General features: G+C 31.2%; 2 protein-coding genes and 1 non-coding gene across 3 annotated transcripts; 2 read left to right on the forward strand and 1 right to left on the reverse strand.

Annotated features, from left to right (window-relative positions):
* Positions 1-388: 388 nt before the first annotated feature.
* On the reverse strand, positions 389-1,922 carry LOC102598321 (putative phytosulfokines 6). Its single transcript, XM_006339056.2, has 3 exons — positions 1,759-1,922; positions 1,297-1,364; positions 389-688 (listed from the first exon to the last, which is right to left on the reverse strand). Exons 1-3 carry the CDS (start codon positions 1,856-1,858, stop codon positions 578-580), a joined length of 279 nt encoding a protein of 92 aa, XP_006339118.1. The 5' UTR covers positions 1,859-1,922; the 3' UTR covers positions 389-577.
* Positions 1,923-4,610: 2,688 nt separating this feature from the next.
* Positions 4,611-4,691, forward strand: TRNAL-AAG (transfer RNA leucine (anticodon AAG)). Its single transcript has one exon. It is a non-coding gene; the product is annotated as a tRNA-Leu (tRNA).
* Positions 4,692-6,822: 2,131 nt separating this feature from the next.
* Positions 6,823-10,691, forward strand: LOC102577842 (uncharacterized; the record flags this gene model as incomplete). The annotated part of the gene is given in 3 exon segments (NM_001288338.1): positions 6,823-6,906; positions 9,380-9,607; positions 9,738-10,691. Coding segments are annotated over 3 exon segments (1,077 nt in total). The 3' UTR covers positions 10,559-10,691.
* Positions 10,692-11,234: the final 543 nt, after the last annotated feature.

Here is an 11,234-nt window from a genome sequence, read left to right on the forward strand (position 1 = left end):
TATTTCTCAAGTTATGTTCGGGCATGACTTTAGTTCCTAGAGAATTTATTTCTCACTAGCCATAGTACAATTTTATAACTTCTTAAAGGTTTAAGTGGCGAGACTGAAATGATTTGGACATGTGAAGAGGAGGTGCATAGACGCCCCAATGAGGAGGTGTGAGAGGTTGATTGTAAGGGATAGATAGAGGGGTAGAGGTAGGCCGAAAATGTATTGAGAGAGGTGATTAGACAACATAATGCACAATTTCATATTATTGAGAACATGACTCTAGATAAAAAAGAGTGGAGGTCGCTTATTATTAAGATTGATGTTCAAACATAAAAAAATATGCCTCTAAGTGAAACATCTCAAATCACCATATACTTGTGAAGACGCATAAAAGAGTAATTAAAAGTTTCCACTACTCATTAATAGCTCATAAAACATATACTCCATTATTAATAGACTAATGCTACATCTTATGATAAATTAATTAAAAATGCTTTTGTTGGTATAAAATATCATATCTAAACTTCTTCTACATGTAGATAAGCTTTGTAGTTTAATGTAGAGATAATTAATCCCTCTTTAGCCTTTAGGGCTTAGGTTTGTTTTGAGTATATATGTAATCCAAGTGAGCCTCAGCTACCATCCTTCTATTTAAACAAACTTCATCTCTGTCTTCACATTCCTCCATCCCCATGAGCTGTTCAAGAACCATAAAAGACAATATATTAAAAAAAAAGAAAAGGAAGAAGTTTCATTAAAGTTAAAATCTTTTGAACTGCGTGATTATCTCATCTCATACATCCCCTCATATTCAAAAGAAGTCTTCGTTTTAGCTTTTTTCATGTTCATGTAGAAAAATAATAAATACAAGGTAATCATTTACTATAACATGTCTGGCCCTATTTATTGGATCTTTTTTAGAATTGAACATAAGAGGAAGTAATTTATTAATATGAGGATATAGTTGGAAATAATTACTAATTATTGTCTTGAATTTTTTAAGCGGCAATTATTTTAGGAGGAGGGTGTAAAAGTTACTTTCTATTTATTAATTATGTCTTTTTAACATGCCTCTCGTGTTAACCTGATTTTTGACAGTGAATTCAAATTTAGAATATATGTTTGTTCTGATATCATGTTATGTTGCGTTGCTACAGTGTCAAACAAAAGGCTTAAGCTTTAGAAATGACATATTTTTATGTAATTAATTATGTCTTTCAACAAAATTAATGGGAATTGAATCTTCTAATTCACACACACATCGAAATCATTTAAAGCAAAATCAAAGTTGAAAAAAGAACTTACATTGGTGAAGTCTTCTTCTTGTGTGGGAATTGAATGAATAATCCCATTAACTTCAATCTTGTTGTTATCTATATGAAAAGCATATTAATCATTAATGATAATTTATCTCTAGACGATCCATAATTGGACCTTAATTATAAGCGTTACAAAATAAATAAAGGGACTATACACAAACAAAACAAAAAGATAGAGAGAAAAGGAACTAGCAACGAAATTCATTGTTAATCTATCACTCGAAAACATGTAATTAACAATTTTTAGTAATTCATCGCTAAATAGAATTAGCAAGAAATGGACTACACACAAACAAAACAAAAGATAGAAAGAAAATGAATTAGCAACGAAATTCATTGTTAATCTATCGCTCAAAAACATGTAATTAACATTTTTTTAGTAATTTATCACTAAATAAAATTAACGAATTTTTTTTACTGTTTAGCGATAGAATTAAGTTGTCCGTACCTCGATTATTTGTAGGAGGAAGACGAGCCGATATTGTTTGGGAAATGAGTAGTAGTATAATGAAAGATGAAATAAGAGATAAATTAATCATAGGCTTCATAGAGATTGATCTTCTTCTTTAAATTTCTTGAGTGAGAGAAAGAAATAAGTGAATATTTGAAGGGAAAAATCATAATATATAGTATTAATGGTGAAGGGAGTATGTATAAATATATAGCAAACAATAATTTAGAGAGAATGGCATTAAAGAGTTTGGCAAAAGTCACATGAACGAAAATTAGTATTTTGCTTTCTTTTCCATTTTTAAAAAAAATCTGTAAATAATGGTTTCACCTTTTAGATAAAAGAAAATGCATTTCTGCAAGAAAAGTAAAAAAGGTTACGTTTTTGCTAATTCTAGAAAGGGAGTCAACCAGTCATAAATGAAGTCTGCCAAATGGTTGAAAATTCTATATTATTACTTGCTTCGTTTTAATTTATATAATATTGTCTAACTTAAAACATAATTTAAGAAAAAAAAATTAAAAAAATTGTATAACTATAAATATTTTATTAAGAATAAAATGAAAATTTTAAAATTAAATAATTCCGATTATGAAAAGGTTACATTCTCTTTTATACAAACTAAAAAAATGTGTCACAAAATGTAAGAAAAATAAAGAATTTTAGAAATTTGTATGACTATAAACATTTTATTAGGAATAAAAGGAAAATATTAAAATTAAATATTTCCAATTATGAAAAGGTTACATTCTTTTTTATACGAACTAAAAAACGTGTCACAATTATTATTTTAAAAAGAATTTTAAAAATTTAAGATGACTATAAACATTTTATGAAGAATAAAAGGAAAAATTAAAATTAAAATATTTCCAATTATGAAAAGGTTACATTCTTTTTTATACGAACTAAAAAACGTGTCACAATTTATTTATTTTTAAAAAGAATTTTAAAAATTTAGATGACTATAAACATTTTATGAAGAATAAAAGGAAAAAATTAAAATTAAATATTTCCAATTATGAAAAGGTTACATTCTTTATTATACGAACTAAAAAAAATGTGTCACATAAATTGAGATAGAATAAAGATTACTTTTACTTTTTGTTTTGTTTTGTTTTGTTTGGTGAATCGAGATAATTAGATTTGTTCGTTGAATAAAATATTTTTCTAAGATACCTTAATTAGTTTGGTAAAATCCATTTTAACGTTGAATAATCCATGACGTTTGGAATTTATTGAGAATATCCACTTTCAAATAAATTAATAACTCCTTTTTTTTAAAGTACTTGTTAAAAGTCAAAACTGAAACAGGACCAAGAACAATTTATAAAGACCGTATTGTCAAGTGTTAATCACGAAGTTTGAATTGTAGTTATTTATATTGTATTGACACGATTCAAGATCATGATACATATTGTCTACTTTGAGCCTCTAAATCCACATCAAATTGTCCTTTGGTTTATGTCAGTCACATCAAATTCTGATTAAAAGTGTGTGTATCATGTGAACTTGAGTTATGTCTTATAAAACTCTTCACTTTTTTTATACCAATATTTTAATGTGAAATTTATCTAAAATATCATGTAAATCTCATCTTCAGAAGTCTATCAATCCTATTTGATTCGTCCTCATCATCCTGCCCTCCATAAGGAACGTCACATGTATGTGTTGTGGAGCTATGAATTATGAAAGGATTTTCCTACTTATATATATACGTGTTAAAATAAGAAATAGCTTGGAAATTAAAGAGATTAAATGTACCTTGTCAAATACATACATTGCATATTTGATTTTTCATAATTAGATTTTAGAATATTACTCCTATAAAAGACAAAAAGTAGTAGTCCTAATACATGACAGGTGAATGAATTAAAACTGCTAATACATGATCGTTAAATGAAGCTAATTAATCTATAGTCTTTTATATATATATTTTTTTTAATAACTAATGGTAATGTAATTAATTAGTAGTCACTCCAAGCTTCTTTCTAATCTTAGGATGATCAGGTCGGTAACATATGGATGGAGGACTTCTACAGGATCTTCTCGTGCGCTTGACTAAAAAGGTGATTTTGTAGGCGAACAAAATATGTTTTTGTAGGCGAGCAGAGTGACGAAATTGTTTAGGTGAAAGAAAGGTTGAGCGAAAAGATTTCGTTGTATCGGATCTCGGGACATTAATAACCGATGAAGGGGACGGGATACACACAAGCCTTATGCAGCAGGTCTCATGCTTGTTCTCCCTAAGGAGACTGTCAAGTACAATAGGGTGAAAACCTATTTCAGCGATGACTACATATAACAATAAAATGCTTTGATGATAGAAGTAGTAAGATGATGGACGACTTTCTGTCCAGAATTGAGCATATATCTAAGGGGTTTAGAAGATTTTTTTGGGTCTAAATTCATCAAAGGAGAAGTGCATGAGATACAAACTTCTTTCAAAAGCTGAAATTGTTTTTTAGTGTATAATTTAATTTTTCGCTTATTAAGGTCTTTCTAAAGTAACCTTTTTATCTTCACAAGATAGAAATAATGTTGTATGCATACTATTCTTTCGGACTTTATTTTATAAAGTTATACTGAATATTATGTTATTATTGATTTTTTCAGCTTAAAATTCGTATTATGACTAGCTAGTTATTATGTAGTAACATCGTTATTTTTTCAATAATTCAGTGTGTGCTTGATATGAAATTTTTTAGAAATTTGCTTATTTGAAAAGATGCGCTTATATAATCTATGTAACTTATGAAATATACAAGAAATTTATTTAGTTTTTCTACTACGCAGAAAAATTTAAAGTAGTTGTTTATGTTTAATATTATAAGAGGAAATATTAATAATATGTTGAGATGGCCGAGTTGGTCTAAGGCGCCAGATTAAGGTTCTGGTCCGAAAGGGCGTGGGTTCAAATCCCACTCTCAACAGTGTTTTTCTTTTGTTTTTTGTTTCACATATCGCGCAACTTAATTACTCTGTCTCAACAGTATTTTTCTTTTATTTTTTGTTTCACATATCGCACAACTTAATTACTCTTTCCTACTCGTTTAACTTTTTTTTTGTTTCACATAACGCACAACTTAAGTACTCTTTCCTACTCGTTTACATTATTTTCTTTTATTTTCGTTTCACATATCGCGCAACTTAATTACTCTTTCCTACTCGTTCACATTGTTTTTCTTTTATTTTTTATCAAATCCCACTCTCAACAGTGTTTTTCTTTTGTTTTTTGTTTCACATATCGCGCAACTTAATTACTCTTTCCTACTCGTTTAACTTTTTTTTTGTTTCACATAACGCACAACTTAAGTACTCTTTCCTACTCGTTTACATTATTTTTCTTTTATTTTTTGTTTCACATATCGCGCAACTTAATTACTCTTTCCTACTCGTTTAACTTTTTTGTCTATCATCCTCGATACCTCGACAATCCTGTTTTGTTCACGAAAAACATGCTTAGTTACTAGATTCCCTAATTTTCTGATGAACAACCTTGCACTCAACGAAAACGAAATTATAAACCTTGTGTCCTTTCTTGATCATTTCAATTACCATCATATTTTAGCCTTCAATATATGTTTGGGATATTTGTTTTAATTATGAATATAGAGTGATTGTTGGCTCTTAGTCAATTAATCATCACTTATGTGAGTTGTTTCTGAAAAAATAAATAAAATTAGTACTACTATATATTATTAAAATCTTCATTTTATTCTTCTATGCACAAAATCTGACTATGACTTCGAAATCTTAACACACGGTCAATATTTTTGTGCAAATAAAACTAAAAGTATAAAAAAAGATGCTTCCAATTGTACTGCTTCTGGAATGTTGAGAAGTATATTACTTGATGCATTTCAAATTGAATAACCTGTTTTGAATTTTGATGCATCGCAAAGTTTAAGAACGTAAAAAAGAATTTTAAATTTTATTATAGTTTAAAATAAAAGATTTTTAAATGTATTAAAATATTTTTTAATTTTATAATCTTAAATATGTGTGAAATGTTAAAATTTAAAAGTTATTTTTTTAATGAACTAAAAAAAAGTTAAACAAATTGAAACAGATAAAATTACATTATTACTTCCTCACTTTATTCTTCCTGGTGCACATAGTTTGACTTTTGACTTCTAAATTGTTCTAATAAAAGCCTCTAATAACTTCAAGCATATTGGGCTATTGACAACTAATTAATTAGTTTTAGTTAATCTAGCTATTGTTTGTTTGAAATTTGGAGTTTAAATCGCCTTTAAACTATATACTATCAGCCTTAAATTTTTTAATACAGATTGAATTTCCATAATTAATGTTTATTTGCATGTAATGGAGGTTTAATTTTCAACCACAACATCACATGTAATCTCACAAAATAAATTCTAAGAACCTCAATATTTGTTCAAATATTGTATTCATTAAAATAATACTCCATTCCATATCAGTTGATCACTTATCTTTTTACACACATATTAAGAAATCATCATAAATAAAAATAATAATTTTATAATTCAAAGCTTAAAAAATTCTTGGCAATTATACAAACAAATGTGAACAAATTCAAAAATAATTAATTGCAAGGATAATATAGAAAAAAATTAATTAATACTTTTTTAGTAAGATGATCAACTAATATAAAATAACTATTTTCAATAAGACGATCGATTAATATGAGACAAAGAGAGTAGTGTATACTACTGTAACAACTAACAACCATAAAAACAAAAGTGTAATACATGAATTTGTCTGTATTTTAAAAAAAAAAAATTTTAAAAGAGGCAAACAACACGAGTTTTTAAAGAAAAAAATAAGAATTGTGGTATAGTAGATTTTTTATTTTTAACCAAAGATCTTAGATTCAAGTTTCACTCATTTAAATTTAGTCGAATTGTGATTTGAATATGCGTTTAAAAAAAAAAAAAACAAACACGAGTTTGTAGAGGGCAGAAGGGTAAAAAAAAATCCGCTATTTTCGTGCAGAAGGGGTCGCAAATTGGCGATAACATCGATGCGCACGCTGTATTAAACCTAAATTTTCCCACACATCCATTTGTCTTTGATCTATCTCTCTCTGCAAAACTTCTCTTCTACACTCTTCTTCATCGTCCAAAGCAATAACAATGTCGTGCTACAAGGGAAAATACGCCGGTAAAATTTCACACTCAATCTTCATTCCTTCGCAAATAATGAACTGATTTTTAATTTTGCTTATTTTGATCCTAAATCTGTGTCTGCTGCTCATAGATCCCAGATCTGGTTGGTCTCCATTTTATTTTTCAGATCGTGGTGGTTGAAGAATTTTTTTGCTATTTCTAGTTGTGCTCATTCTGTTTTGTTTGATTTAGTTGTTTAGTTTCTTCCTATATCTCGTGTTAGAGTGTTTATATGAGTTCGGAACCAAAAGAGCAATAAGTTTTTTTGAAAATTTCAAAAGAGCAACTAAAAACGTTTAAATCAGTGTTTCGCCGCAAAGTGCGGAAACCCATGAGCCTTACAAGGCGCAACGGCGCAACAGCTTTTAGCCTTGTAAGCCTTACAAGGCGTAAGGCTGCCTGCGCTTTGCAGACTATTTTAAAAATAAAATAAAATTTGGTTTTATTTTCTTGAGCGGTTATTAATTTCTTCATTGATTTTATTTTTATTTTAAATTAAACTATTGTTCTTAGTTATTTTCATTCCCTTGCAAGCATAAGTGAAAAAATATTTAATGTAAGTTGTGTTCTACTTTTTAAAATTTTGTACACTAATTCATGCAATTTAGAGACTTCTTGCTAGATAAATGAGAACAAACGAGTATTAAAATACTTCAATTAGTAGTAAAAAATTATTAGATAATGTGATAAAAAAAATATTATATTAAAATAACAAACAAACAAAATTTAAAAAAAATTAATTAAAAACTATACATATAAAAATAAAAAACTAAAAGTTTTGAAGAAAACAAATAAAAAAAATTAAAAACTAACAAGGCTACTTGCCCCTTGAGCCTTGTAAGTCTTCTTACATATTTTTACTTTCACGTGAAACTTTCAGTGTTGAATCAAATTATCTCTGTTAGTTTTTAATTTTTATTTTCGTTGAAACATATACCGCGTGAAACTTTTACAGTGTTGATTTAATTCAATACTATAAAAATAAATCACGCAAAACTACAGTGTTGATTTGATTCAACACTGAAAGTTTCACGTGAAAGTGAAAGTGAAAATGTGTAAAGAAGACTTACAAGGCCCAAGGGGCAAGTAGCCTTGTTAGTTTTTTAATTTTTTTAATTTGTTTTTTTTCAAGGCGGCTGAGCCTTACAAGGCTAAAAGCTAGGCGCATGGATTTCTACGCCTTGCGGCGGAAACCCTGATTTAGATGCCGTTAAAATTTGTTGTTCTTTTGGTTTGATAAATAATTTAGTTGCCCTTTTGGAATTTTCGAAAAAATTAGTTGCCCTTTTGGTTCCGGACTCGTGTTTATACTCTTTCCAACTATGAATTATCTAGTGCTATGCATGTATTTGGACATTTTTCTAGTTGTGCTGTTTCTTTTTTGTTTTGTTGGAGTTTGATCTAGTTGTTTAGCCCTTCCCTTCCTGGATCTCGTTTGAGAGTGTTTTATACTCTTTCCAGTACTCTTATCGTTTAAATTAAAATGAATTATTCAGTGCGAGGGCGATATTACTTAGTTTTCTGCATGTATTTGGACATTTTTTTTTGGTTGTGCTCTTTTTGTTTTGGTTTGTTGGAGTTTGATCTAGTTGTTTAGCTCTTCATTAGCGAGGTCCCTTACCGGATTTCTTGCGCGAGAGTGTTGTGTATACTCTTTCTACTGTATCCTTTCAATTAGAATGAATAGTCCAGTGCCAGGGCTAACGAACTTCAATTTCTGCACGCATTCAGCTGTTTAATTTTTAAAAATTCAAAATTAAAATTTCAATTTGTTGAAATTTATATTAAAAATGTCATTTTTATGATGAAATATGTTGAAAAATTTCTCTTTGAACACATCCTCAGAAAATTGTCAATATTTGTTCTTTTTTCCTTTTTATAATGTTGTGATTCCTTGTCTATTGAGTAGTACTCTGTTATCAGAAGTAAATTTAGTTACTTTTTGAGGTAAAAAGCCAAAGCCTTTTAGCTCTTTTGACTTGTTGAAAAAATAAGGGAAGTGAACAGTTCAACTTTTGAGGGGCTTGATAGTTGATATGCTCATCTTTAAGAAAGATATTTGAAAAATTGAAGGAGTGAATGTTTTTAAGTGGTAAGTGTATTATGTTTGTTTTTGCGCCATTAGCTCCAATTGTAGATCGTTGCTATTCAATTTATCTGCAGCTCACTCGGCTATGTTTGAATAGCACCATTAGTTCCAGTTTTATTATGTTAGATTTGTTCGCTCTAGGGTGTTATTAATCTGGATTCTGGAATGCTTTCTTGGAATGAAGATTGTTTCTATTCTGAATGTTGTTTCCTGCTAATTGGTGTTTATTGATTAATTGATCTATTAGTGTTGATGTACCTGCCTTCTGTAGTTGATGCTTTAGTTTTCTATTTTGAATGGTGTTTATTCATTAACTGATCTGTTAGTGTCGAGTACCTTTTTTGTTGCTGACATACAATGGATATTGGAATTGATGCAGATGAACTGATCAAGAATGCTGCATACATAGCTACCCCTGGTAAGGGTATCCTTGCTGCTGACGAGTCTACTGGCACAATTGGCAAGCGTCTATCTAGCATTAATGTTGAGAATGTCGAGTCAAACAGGAGGGCTCTCCGAGAGCTGCTCTTCTGCGCACCTGGTGCTCTTCAGTACCTTAGTGGAATTATCTTGTTTGAGGAAACCCTTTATCAGAAGACTGCAGCTGGTATGTTAATATGATTGTAATGTGTATATTTCGTGTGTGGAAATTGGATTAATGATCTTCGGCTTATCTGGTAATTGCACTTGAGTATTTTACATCATGATATTCTGACAGTTTTTACTTGCATCTGCAGGCAAGCCTTTTGTTGATGTTATGAAGGAGGGTGGAGTCCTCCCTGGAATTAAAGTCGACAAGGGTACCGTAGAGCTTCCCGGAACCAATGGTGAGACAACTACCCAGGGTCTTGATGGCCTTGCGGAGCGCTGCCAAAAGTACTATGCGGCTGGTGCTAGGTTTGCCAAATGGCGTGCAGTGCTCAAGATTGGTGCCAACGAGCCATCTCAGCTCGCTATCAATGACAATGCTAATGGCCTTGCCAGATATGCCATCATCTGCCAGCAGAACGGTCTTGTCCCCATTGTTGAGCCTGAGATCCTTGTTGATGGATCCCATGACATTAAAAAGTGTGCTGATGTCACAGAGCGTGTTCTTGCTGCTTGCTACAAGGCTCTCAATGACCACCATGTCCTCCTCGAGGGTACATTGTTGAAGCCCAACATGGTCACTCCCGGATCTGATGCCCCTAAAGTTGCACCAGAGGTGATTGCAGAGTACACTGTACGTGCCTTGCAGCGAACAATGCCAGCTGCTGTTCCTGCTGTGGTTTTCTTGTCTGGTGGTCAGAGTGAGGAAGAGGCCACCCGCAACCTCAACGCCATGAACAAACTTCAAACCAAGAAGCCCTGGACCCTCTCCTTCTCCTTCGGACGTGCTCTCCAGCAGAGCACCCTCAAGGCCTGGTCAGGAAAGGAGGAGAATATTGGGAAGGCCCAAGCTGCACTCCTCACAAGGTGCAAGGCCAACTCTGAGGCTACCCTCGGAAAGTATGCCGGTAGTTCCAACTTGGGCGACGGTGCTTCCGAGAGCCTTCACGTCAAGGACTACAAGTATTAGGACATTATTCTGTTTGGTTTCTGTTTTGATGATGAGGTTTTGCAGGATGGTTTACTAGAAGTGTCTTTTACTGGTCATAGTGTGCTAGTCTTTTCTTTTTGTCACAATATTTGTTCAATAAAAGCTTGAGAAACGTCGGCTTTGTGACATTGTTAGGAGTCTTTAATCTTTATTAGTGTGGTAATCTAGATTATGTTATCGAATTTATGCCCTGTTGATGGGGTTTTACATATTAAACTTTGGTTTTGCATGTCATTATCTTTATGTTACTTCATTTTCAAATAATTCTAGTGTGAGATCATAGATCTACAATGAACATGCCCTGTATCTCAAGTCTCTTCTCATAAGGCCAATCCTACAGACGATCAGGCAAACTCAAGCTCACTTCAAGTGCATAATGGACTTGTTGTATTTGAAATGGAATTGGTTATCCATCGAAAGAAATAACTCCAGGCTAGTATGGCTTTGAGGTTCACTCAAGATTCGGATTCCCTCTGCGATTATTAGTTACGTATACATAAGGAATATTTGTGAGTCATGTATCGGATACAGTGTATATCGAAGAAAATTAAGACATAGTAATTTGTAATTAAACAAACTATCGCCCCCCTTGAGTAATTGAACTCTATAATAAAGTTTTCCAGAAATTTCCTCAATAAAGTTTCGACAAAAAATA

The sequence above is a fragment of the Solanum tuberosum genome, unplaced genomic scaffold (genome assembly GCF_000226075.1).
Source record: "Solanum tuberosum cultivar DM 1-3 516 R44 unplaced genomic scaffold, SolTub_3.0 scf00008, whole genome shotgun sequence".
In the NCBI taxonomy this organism is placed as follows: domain Eukaryota; kingdom Viridiplantae; phylum Streptophyta; class Magnoliopsida; order Solanales; family Solanaceae; genus Solanum; species Solanum tuberosum.